At 48.5% G+C, this 12,108-nt stretch overlaps 1 protein-coding gene across 1 annotated transcript in view; it reads left to right on the top strand.

The window, feature by feature from the left end:
• Dscam (DS cell adhesion molecule) overlaps positions 1-12,108 on the top strand; it is a 475,219-nt gene that overhangs the window by 446,204 nt on the left and 16,907 nt on the right. The window contains exons 30-31 of the mRNA XM_042687342.1: positions 2,134-2,283; positions 11,209-11,406. Of these exons, the coding sequence (XP_042543276.1) occupies positions 2,134-2,283; positions 11,209-11,406 (348 nt within the window). The remainder of the gene's footprint in view (positions 1-2,133; positions 2,284-11,208; positions 11,407-12,108) is intronic.

Here is a 12,108-nt window from a genome sequence, read left to right as displayed (position 1 = left end):
GAAGACATTGCTTTTATATCAGCAGTATAACAGGGTAGGTTAGCGCATCAAAGTCCCTATGGTTGCATAACATGGTTATGATATTGAATATGTGTTTCTGACTAGGCCCACTGGTAACTTCTACATACGGTGACTACCGCAGAGAGCTGATGGGTTCTCTACGTGGTACTCGGCCTCCCAGAGCTAGTCATTGCTGGTTTAACACCAAAGAGAGTCTGCCAGTCTGCCTGGACCCATGACTTCTAGCCCAAGATCCCTCCCAGTCTGTTTATCTGTGACCAAGATTTGCCTCTTCATAATTCCAAACAGTGGGCTGATAGTTTCTTCTAACTACTGAGGAAGTGGAGCTGTATACAGTCCCAGTATACCGCTCTGGGATCTGACTATAAAAATCCACATATTAGGCTGCCGTTCAGTTCCAGCCAGAGTTAGTACTTAAGCTCCTGATGGTAAGCACCTCAAGTTCCCCAGCCCCGTCCATCATCAACGGCCCCTCAGAACCCCAAAGATTCCCTATGGGGGTCGAGTGACAGCTGCAGTGCCAGACCTCCAAGCCCAGCTTTGGCGCCCACCTCGGTACCAACCTGCACACTGCATCCCACTGGGATGCTAGCAGACAGCTTGGCAGCCTCTCCTGGGGTCCTGTGCCAAGAAATTTGATTCTAACTTCAAGAGGCTTTCCTTCCCTGCCAGATCTGATTAATTGGATTTGGTAAGGTTCGCTCTGTTCAGAGCCTTTTTTGGGCACAGAAGCCTTGCCGTGTTGTTTACAACGTTTATATCACCGCGCCGGTGTCAGGGCTGCTTCCTGGGGCCCTGCTGACTGATAAACTCATGCAAGCATTATCCAGGGCTGCAATCCTGGAAAACTCAGGGGGGTGGGGGGGAAACACGTCTCCTAACCAAAGTTGCTTTGGGAGTACAAAAGCTCTTAAGAACGTGTGAAACATATCCCAGAAGAGAACTGCAAATCCAGAGACAGCCAAATCACAGCTCGCAGCCCAGCAGCTGTTCCTGCAGGGTCCTGAGATGTGTAGAAGCCTCCCCACCCCAGGCTCCTGCTGCCCTACCTTCTAGAGCCCACGCCCTTAGGACTCTGGAAGTCTGACAAGTGAGTCATGTTGGAAGAAGTCAATTAAAGCATGCACTTGAGAAATGAAAGCTCAGAAGAAGTGGGAAGAGAAAGGAACACACTCCATCCTTAGTAGAGAAGTAGGTAAGGACTGAAGACCAGCCTTTCCATTTTGCCCTGCACACATTTGCAAGTTCAGCCAGGGGCAGCCCCAGGGGTCAGAGCTGAAAGTGTGCTCCCGGCTCCAAATCTAGCGCTCTAGTAATCAAAGGACTCTTCCTCGATGGCAGCCTAGCCGCTGGGGGTGCAGGGGACAGCTGGCATTGCTGATCATGTCTCCGGAGAGCTTCTGACAAGCATAAAAAACCCAAAGCTGTGTTAAAATGTCCATTTAGGAACAAAGGGGTAGCACGCTATCCTTGAGCCGAAGGAGCTCAAAGACAGCACCCAAGCCTTGAGTTCAAACCCCACAACCAACAACAACAGCAGCAACAACAACAAAAAAACCTCCATCTGCAAAATAACTAGCAAAAAGCCAGATTAGAGGCATGGCTCCTGTGGGAGACCACCAACCCTGCAAGCTAGCCAGGCAAGGGTGAGCTCCTGAGTTCAGGAAAGAAACTGGGCCCAAAGAGAAGAACTGAACCTTCTCTGTAAGTGAAGACTCAAAGTTGACTCCGAGTGCGAGCTGCCATTTTTAACACTGTGGAGCCATTCTCCTTGGGGGAGGAGTCCTGTCGCCTTCTTTGCTGTGGATGAGGTTGTGTCTTTGTGGTTAACAGTAATGAAGATGCTCATGGAGAATAAAGGCCAGGGAGTGATATAACAGGGTAGCCCTCCACGTTCACGTGTGGACATGGAGCCAGGTAGCTTGAGGAGAGCGGTGGGGTTGAGAGAGTGTTGGGAAGGGCAGTGCTCATCGAGAGTCCCTGTACACATAACTGATGTGCTGAATGAGTCCCCTTCGGCCAACCATGGAAGGATCACTTTAAATAAGTGCTTCCCTAGGAGCTTGGGAGAGGGTTGTAAGATGCCTGGCATGCTGTGTTACTTTCCCACAGATGACCGCTCCACCGTCTTGCTGACCGATGCCGACTTTGGAGAAGCCGCGAAACAGAAGTCCCTGACGGTGACCCACACGGTCCACTACCAGTCAGTGTCGCAGGCCACCGGGCCCCTGGTGGATGTGTCAGATGCTCGGCCAGGCACGAGTGAGTGTTTTCACTGCTGTAAACATGACCGTTCCGTCCCTGGCAACTGCCAGCTGGGGGAGGGGCAGGGGCCCTAAAATCCTACACTTAAGAAGCAAGCAGATCTAACGGCTTCTTTAAACCTTTCCTTGGTCTATTGAGTTTTGTTTCATCTAAGTGATTATTAGAATGACACCAATTAAAGCCCGTAAGTCTTGGTATTGGCTCATTGTGAAAAATGCTAGAAATTTCAGGTAGACATTTTTTTTTTGGAGGGGGGATGTCAGTCATGGGACCTGAACTCTGGGCCTGAGCACTGTCCCTCAGCTCTTCAGCTCAAGGCAAGCACTCTACCACTTGAGCCACAGCACCACTTCCAGCTTTTTCTGCTTATGTGGTACTGAGGAATTGAACCCAGGGCCTCATGCATGCAAGACAAGCACTCTACCACTGAGCCACCTTCCCAGCCCCTCAGGTAGACTTTTTTCTTTTAATTTAAACTACCCTATGCTACCCTATGCCAGTATTGGGCATAAAGATGATATAATTTTCCTTGTAGGTAGGCAGGCACCTACTCAGAAAGCAATCATAGTCTTTCAGAAGGGGAAAGAGTCAGAGAAGTCAGGCAGACAACCCAGCCCAGAGGAAAGTTACAGTCCTAGCCAAAACGGAGATTATGTTGGTCTCTGCTATTTATGTTTGCTTCCATAATGTATGGAAATTAATTACTGCAGTGAAGTTAACCCCTGTAATATGTATCTGGAGTTTACTAATTAGATAATCTTGTTTCTTCATAACTGAAATTGTTCCTCAATCCTCTTAAAGACTGAGAAATTGATGTCCCAATTATTATCGTTTTGGAAGCTTTGATGTCGAGCTTTTAAGTCTCTGTCATCATGCTCTTTGCAACAATTTACATTCTGAGAGTACTTTTGTCATGTTGGAAGCTATTTGTTATCAATTCTAGCTTGTGCGCTGCTGAGGGAAGGCAGCGAGATTCATCAAGCTAAGAAGTTGGTTAGCAAATAATAAATGCTGCACAAGGGGGAGAGCCGACAGTGCCAGGAGGGGGGTCACCTGAAGGACGGGCTCCAGAGCACTCTGTCTCTGACCTCACCCCCTTTCCTCTCTGAGGACGGGGTAGAGCCTGAGTGACAGGGGCTGCGTCTGTGAGCTAGCTCCTCAGAAGTGCTCCAAGGCCTGGCATGTGGTCAGCATTCCGCTTCCCCACCAAGATGGTCTCGGCACGGCTTGTGGCTTCTTCCAGGCACTTCCGTGGTAGGTTTCCAGGCCACTTTTTGCTGAAGTATCAGAGCAAGTTGACAGAGTTGGAAGGTAATTGGATACCTCCTCGGTTTTGGCATTCCATTGACTCTGTCAGCATGGAAATTGCTGGAAACAGTAGCTGCAGACAGAGAAAACAGGACAGATGGTCAGGGAGTTGTCTGTGTGTGTGTGTGTGTGTGTGTGTGTGTGTGTGTGTGACTCACTCAGGCGGACCTGTTTAAAATACCAATTTGTGGTCCTGCCCTAGAGATGCTAGTCTAGTTCAATGAGGGTAGGGCCCATGCTCTTGGCAGTAGCAAATTCTGAGCTGATTCTGAAGGGGTTGTGGGGGGCGGGAGGCTTTCCTTCCCAAGTAGAGGAGTTGTGGGGGGGGGGCCCTCCCTCCCCAAGTGTTACTACACAGAGAACCAGAGATCTGGCTTGGCCCCGCCCCTGCCCAGTGGCACCTCTCCAGCCTGCTGTGCTCACCCGCACAACAGCCTTTCCACCCGCCGCTGCAAAGCAATGTGAGCCCAGCCCTCCTCTCAATGCTCAAGGACCAGAGCCCCGCCCAAAGGCTGGTCCAAGTAGTCCAGGCAGGAGAAGCCATGGTAACAAGGAAGCCCCAGGAAGAAAATCTTCCGGCTGTGCGAATAATAAGCCCCCAAGGTAATGAGAAGTGGCTTTAATGGCATTTAAAATATCAACAGTGACAGGAATCTGAGAGACACAGGGGGACCAAAAGCCAGTCATAGAGGAGCCTTGGCAGGCGACCCGGGAGGCCGCCGTCCAGCTCAGTTATATACATTCAGCGTTTAGCCCCACGGGGAAGTTGAAGGATTTGCTCACCGCGCGTGCAAAAATATTTGTTCATGTTTTGCTTTACATCGAGGGCTCTGGGCTCATGGCAGGGATGCGGGGGGTGGGGGGGCGAGGAAATGACATTCATTCATTCCACTTTAGTGGGGGAAGGCATCTCATGAGGAGCCGCGGTTTTGGATTTTGTCTATTTCTCAGTAAGAACAGAATGAGTAGATGGAGGGGGCGGGGCGGGGGGGGACTGTCCTTGGGGAAGGTCCGGTCCTTGGATGGTAAGGCATGAGTCAAGGCTAGAGGTAAAATGCAGACAGAGGTGAAGCTCCCAGAGCTGTTGGTCAATGTAGGGGACACGGGCAGCTGCCGCCTGCGTTGAGGGAAGCCATGAAGGAGAGCTGCCCGGACCCCAGGGCCCCTGAGCCAGGCAGAGCGGCAGTGTTGTTCTTCACCAGTTGTTTTAAGAACAGTACTCGACCGGGGCCTCGTGAGGGTCAAGCGGTAGAGAAAGTGTAAGGTCATGAGTTCGATCCCCCGTACTGCAGAGAAGCAAAGCGACAACAAAGAAACCAAACCAAACTGAAACAAAAATGCTTCTTCCCTCTCAGGGAGCATTCATCCCACTGAAGGTTTAGTGACACCAGCAAAAGTCACCCCAATTCCTGCAACTGTCTCTGGCTGCCCCTCTTCCCCCAAACACGAAAGTATTCACTTATCAGTGAAATATCGATTCACCCTCTGAATCTGAAGGTTTTATGACACTGATTTTAATAAACATTTGTTTTTAATATGAAAAATGCAGTCTATGGATTCATCTGAAGATGAATTTATTCATTTATCATCTGCCAAGCACTCTGTGTTCAACAAAGATGGTAGGGATTATGTTTTTTTTCCCACTAAATATTTTCCCCAAACCATAGTGGGAGGGATTGACAACATTCTACTTTTTTCTTTAGAATTAGAAACTGTGGGCCTCTGTCCCCCAAGCAGGTTCATGTTCATGAACTTTCAGGAGCCCGGTTCTCTGCCTGTGTCCTGTGACCCAGAACTTCCCCCCTGCCCAGGTGGCACACCTGCACTCTTTCCATCCCAGGGGCCAGATTCTTGTTCCTTCTGGTCTTGTCCGTATTTACAGAAATTCATTTCTACACTAAGCCCTCTGTGTCCCTAGGTTCTGTATCCTCAGCCAAATGCAAATCAAACACATTCATAGGGATAAATTTCACCTGTACTACACATGCACAGGTTGTTTCCACCTTCCTCTAAAGAATGTAGTCTGATAAGTATTTGCATGGGGCTTATATCATGCTAAGTATTCTTAGTCACTTAGAAACTATTTGAAGTGTAAAGATGATGGATGTAGGCTGTATATCAATGCTATGTCGTTTTTGATCTCAAGGACCAGAGTATCCATGGCTTTGCTGTGTAAGGGGTTCCTGGAGCCAGTCCTCAAAGATACACACACAGCTAGGAAAGTGCTAACAAGCCACCTTCTATGTTAGGACTGACTGTGTTGCCGCTGCAGGAGTTCTGCCCTTTTAAGAAGAGCACCTACAATATGTTGTTCACACACTAAAAGGACTGCCTTGCAGAGATGATGTTTGTAAACATTTTATTAACGTGCCAGAGGGTTGCAGCAGATACTCTGATTATGAGGATGGAAGAAATGGCAACAACTCTCAACCCATCTCTTCCAGCACCTCCTTCACCTCAGTCTCCTTCCCGTCCCTTGTGACGCACTCTTGAAGCAAGCTCTAGTGCCTTCCTTGTCCAATGCCTACTAACAGTGTTGGAGCTCCTATCAGCAATCCGCTCGAGATCAGAATGATAGTGATGGCAAAGAAAGGCACAGAGTAGCTTACCTAGGCCCTGGACAGCCCATTCAATTGTCCTCTGCTTCTTGTCCCGGCCTTGACTTCAGTTCAGGGAGGGGATGTGCATTCACACCCAGCAGAGGTGTCTCTTTTGACACCTCCCGGCACAATGGCACAGGTCACGTCTACCTCCTTACCTAGGGAAACAGATCATTTTTTTTTCCACTCGCAAATGGTGGAAGACACACAAACTGATAAGGATCAGTCTTGAAAATGTTTTGGTACTTGTGCATTCGTAGAAGCATCAGTTCCAGAAGTCTTGGGAAGCTCAAGTCCTTTGTAGAAATCGACACAGCTTTGGAATATAAATCATCTAGGATAACTTTCAATACCAACTACAAGGAAAATCCTATGGAGATAGTTGTGACATTGCATTAGCCAGAGATAATGACAGAGTACTGCACTTATTTAGCACAGATACACTTTTTTAAAGGATATTTTTGATGTATGCTTCGTTGGACCCTTGAGAACAGAACTCATGGGTATGGAGAGTCAACTGAATATAATGATAAACACAGGCCTTAACTTTGCTGCCTCTGCTCTCCAGCCCGCTTGGAGCACCAGCCTTTACCAGCATCTGTTTTACGGTATTACTTTTTAGCCTTGCTTTTCTAACCGTGTGCACTGAAGACACCAGCTGATTGATCCAAATAGGAGTCTACGACATGTTCATTGTGGGTGGTGATTTCGTTGGGGCATTCATTGTGCTATTCTCAGTGATTAGGATCAAATTCAGGACCTGCAAGTGCAAAAGGTGCAGAGTTATTATTAATTATCCATGAACAGAAAGGTTCAAAAGTTCTTTCTCAGATTTAATAAGTGGTGGTAGTACCCTACAGTGGGACAAATCTAATGGTGGGAACTTCACTATTTCTGGCATGTATTCTTCAGCTAGGGCAAGGTGAGAGACTGTCAGAGCAAATGTTACCAGGTCTCTCCTATGCACAAGGAGCCAGACCCTGCATCTGGGGCCCCGCCTGGCTGCAGCTTGACTGGATCAGGCAGATCTTCAGACCCTCCTGTGTGAGTGCTGCTGAGATCCCACTCACTCTCGGTCGGAGGCTGTGGGAGGAGCTCCCGGGAGCCAGCCCAGCCTGGGCACACACCTTTGCACCTTCCCTTCTGTGCCTGCCTAACTTCCACAGTGGTGATGAAGCAATGATCCCTCAAGTCATGGCTTCAAAGTCTTTCCCCCCCACCCCCCGCCAGCCTCATCCAGAGGATGGAACCATCCTACACCTACCCCACCTGGCCCCCACAGGCCAACCTTCCAGTGCAGAGAAACCTAGACGGCTTGAGAGAGCCAGAGCCAGGAGAAGGAAGTCCCTTCCTGTGCCCTGGCGCCTAAGCCATCTAAGTTTGTGATTTCTTTTATTTTTAGCTTTTGCTGGTCCTGGGGCTTGAACTCAGGGCCTGGACACTGTCCCTGATTTTCTTTTGCTCGAGGCTAGTGCTCTACCACTTGAGCCACAGCCACTTCCAGCTTTTTCTGTGTGTGTGTGGTACTGAAGAATCAAACCCAGGGCTTCATGCATGCTAGGCAAGCGCTCTACCACTAAGCCAGGTACCCGGCCCTGGGTTAGTAATTTTTATGGAGGCTTTTCTATCACACTGTCTGAGTTTTCAGCCTTCCTAATCCACCTGCTGAGCCTCCTGAGGCCCTGATCAGTGCCACATTGCATGTGGCCTCCAAGTGGAGATGATGATACTAAAATACTTAAAGGATACATGCATGAGAATCAAAGACTAGACACATGCATGTACACGCACACTTTTGCACACAGAGAGGCACACATACACGTCTGTCTCTGTGCCCAAAGTGTATATGTATGTGTGTGAATAGATCTATCGATCAAGATCAGATACATAGATGGAGATATTGAGTCTTCCAGGTCTGTAGGATTGTAGGACTCACATCTGTGGATCCAGTCAGCAGTGGGTTATTCACTAAGCACAGTGTAATGACTATTTTCATAGCATCTGCGTAGTATTAGCTATTACAGGTAACCTAGAAATGATTGAAAATTTGTTTAAAATGTAAGTAGGTTGGATAAAAATACTGTCACTTTTATATAAGAAATTATATGTGTGTGTGTGTATATATATATATATGTATATATATATATATACACACACACACATATACACATATATATGAAGAGCTTACAACATGGATTAGTTCTAGATGGGACACCAGGTCTACCAGTTTATCCTCTGTGTGAGGACCCATAAAGCCATCTCACAAGCTGACGTCTTGCATCTGCAGGACAGGAAAACTGCCAGCCAAAGATGAAAGCAGATTAATGCGGGGATCACGGTGCATATGACCTACTCTGGAACCCTATTATCCTCAAAATCCTCTCTTATCCCAGATTCAGGATAATTAAAATAATTTGATTTAATGGGCAGAAATGTAATGCAGGCTTAGACCCATTGTTGAAAGGCCAAGAGTTATTTATATCCTCTGCCCTCTCACGCATTGGTTTCTTGGCAAGATGATGCTTAATCTCCAAGTTTTATTTATATTTGGATGTCATGTGAGGGGGGGAGGTAGCGAAGTACTTCCCAGGCGGGACAGTAAGTACCCACATAGATTTGCTTATTAACTGAACTGGTACGTTACACAAAAGACAGAACTGAGTGGAATCTAAATACAAGCTTCCCTATCCCATAAACTCTGAAGTAGTCATGGATACATTAATTCATTTTTAATGTATCAGGAACCCCCATACTCTAGCCCAGAGGCAGCTCCCCACTCCAGGGCACCTGTGAGTGCAGAACAGCACCGCAGGGTACCGTCCACTCAGGAAACAAGTATCGTGACCTATATTTTCAGTATTATCAGGCCACTGGTAAAGATGTTCTCACCCATTAAAAAAAAAAAAGGAGGGGCAGGGAATAATACTCAAAATTAACCTGAATCCTGAAAAGAGTACTGGCTTCAAATAGAGGCTGATGTGCGATTCCCCGAGGAATTTTCCAAATACGGTGCTGTCCACCTAGGGGAGGTCTGGTAAAAGGGACATCTCTGCCCTGCCACTGCTGTAGAGCTAGCTTAAGAGGAGGAAGCGCAGGGAGGGTTGAAGGGTTGGGGTACTACCAAACTCCCCCCATGTAACCGGTAACCATGAGCCAGTAACTCACATGTATAATCCTAACTATTCAGGAAACTGAGATCTGAGGGCTGTGATTGAAATCCCTTCTCTCCAATTAACCACCAGAAAGCCAGAAGTGGATAAGTAGCTCAAGTGGTAGAGTGCTAGCCTTGAGCAAAGAAGCTAAGAGACAATGCCCAGGCCCCAAGTTTAAGCCCTGGTACTGGCACACACACTTATAAATAAATAAAAGAAATATAAAAATGAGATTCCTGAAAACTTATGTAAGGGACTGGGTAATTTTCTGGAGAAGATTCATTAGCATTTAAATAACAAGCTGCACTTATTCAAGCTCCACTTATCATGTCGATAGTGCCTGGAAGACATTTAGCCTCCTACCCATGAGAGTGTTTTTCTGTCTCGTAGAGGTTTCAGTAGAGAAACACAATTATCATTCACACCTTGTTATGTAGAGGGTTTTGGACACTCTAGCATAGCTCATTTGCATTCTAATCAAAGCCATAAAAATAAAACTTTCCAATAAAGCTCTCTCTGGAATTTTGCAACTTAGGAATGAAATGTGTCTTAAAAAAAATAAAAACCAATGCCCCAGAGAGCATGGACCAAGACAGTGTTTAGATGAGCCAGGGAATCTTAAATGCTATTGATTGGATGCCCTATTAATGCTGTTCTCTGACATCCTAGAGTGATGAATTGGTTCAAAAATCCAATAACAAGAAATTTGCAGAAGGGAAAAATCTTCCATTTACCAAGAAAGTCATTTCACCCTTCTACGGTGTCAAGCTCCCAGACTCCAAGAAGGATTATGAGGAAGTTATTGTCAGCCAGATACTGGTGGCTCATGCCTGGAATCCTAGCTATGAGGACAGAGAATCTCACTTCAAAGCTGAGGCAGAAAAGTCCAATTAACCAGCAAAAAGCTGGAAGTGGAGCCATGGCTCAAGTGGTAGAGTGCCAGCCTTGAGTGAAAAAGCCAGTCAGAGCATGAGGTCCTGAATTCAAGCCCCAGAACGGACACACGGCCCACAACACCACACCCACAGCCCCCAAACACACAGAAGTCATGGTCATGTAAATATTGCTGAAATTCAGATGACTGAGACGGGGTCTTCTGTGACTAAGCGATGGGCAAAGGCAGAATGTTTGGGCTCCGTGTTGTCACCTCGTGACGGGGTCACGCGCCTCTGCGCTGCCACGGCTATTTCGTGAAGCCACCCCAGGCTGTAGGAATTGGTTTGGGGAGCTCTGTGTATCAGGGGCTGCTCTGGGCTCCATGGATGGATCCACAGAGGGACCCCTGGCTCATGACCAAGGCCAGAGCAGCCACGCCGCAGTGTCACAGCGGCGTCACACAGTCGGCCCTCTCAGCTCCTTTGAAACGGTCACACTGGGGCCCAGCAGTGAGGCGGGGTTCTGCATGGCCAGCCAGTCTCCCAAACGAACCAGGCAGCATTCCTCCCGGGGAGGCAGAGGTCCAAAGGCATGAAGGCCCTGTTAGGCCTCTAGGCTACCTCTGCCCGCAGCCCAGGAAAACTGTCCGAGGCCCTGGAACCTCTCCTTGTGCACTCCAGGTTCCAACCCTCCCTGCTGCTAAGACATCTCTCTCCTCACTTCACTGGAGTGGAGATCCAAGCCCAGTCTGCCCCACTGGCTCCTGCCTGCGGCTCCATGAACACACACCACCACCTCAGTTTCTATGCACACAAGTATTTGTTTCACTCCAGACAGAAACAACCAAGGAAGGCTCCCTGGTAATCCGGCTGGGCGTGGAAGGTTTGTCCGGGGGTGCTCCAGGGGAGACAGCTGCCCTCCTCGGTGGAGCCCATGGGACCACCCCTCTAGGCACAAAAGGACTCACAACTCCTGGTTCTTCACAGACCCTACCACCAGGCGGAATGCCAAGGCCGGGCCCACGGCGAGGAACCGGTACGCCAGCCAATGGACCCTCAACCGACCCCACCCGACCATCTCCGCCCACACCCTCACCACAGACTGGAGGCTGCCGACGCCCAGGGCCACGGGGTCCGTGGACAAGGAGAGTGACAGCTACAGCGTCAGCCCATCACAGGACACAGGTGAGGCCACGCTTGCCCTCCTCCCTGGGCCCCGAAAGCCCGACCCCTGCTCTTGTTCACACCGTGTCTCGTGAGGTCCCTGGGAGGAAGCAGAGGGCTTTCTTTCCCTGCATATCCTCGGTGGCGGCCCCTTGAAGATTGTTGGGGTGCAGTACAGACAGCATTTCTTTCATGCAGGGCCAGTCTATCTGCAAAATCACACCAAGGTATCTCTTTAGCGTGTGTCCCGAATCTCATACCCATGCTGTTGCCTCTGTTTAGTTTCTACCCAGCTGGGAGAAATGCAGACGTTTTCACACGCTCGCCACACTGTCTCAGTAATCGTGGACTGCACTCTAGGCATCTGGCCTGCTATGTCTAGGATTAAGATAATGCTCTGGAAGCTGCCATACCAGGGAGGTCACAGCTCCCTCTAGAGGGGACGTAGGCCGGCCCACCTGACAATTAAGCAAGGGTGGGTTATTCCATCAATTATTTCATTATCACATGGCAGCAGCCCCAAGATTCCCTTCTGAGAGAAGGAAGACAGGATCTAAGAATAGTTTTGGCTCACCTAACCTCCCTCCCCCCCGCAACCTCCCAAATTTTGAAAAGAAATTATTTCTGAACCTGATCGCTGTAGGAAATTTTAATACTCATCTTTCTTTTGTTCTTGATGTTATATTTCAAAACCAGGGATCTAAAGGTGGAGCGTTTTTTATG

The sequence above is a fragment of the Dipodomys spectabilis genome, unplaced genomic scaffold, assembly GCF_019054845.1.
Source record: "Dipodomys spectabilis isolate Male_0828 unplaced genomic scaffold, ASM1905484v1 ptg000107l, whole genome shotgun sequence".
NCBI classification, from domain to species: Eukaryota; Metazoa; Chordata; class Mammalia; order Rodentia; family Heteromyidae; genus Dipodomys; species Dipodomys spectabilis.
Note: the sequence above shows the minus strand (reverse complement) of the source record. Positions and strands in the feature narration are given on the sequence as shown.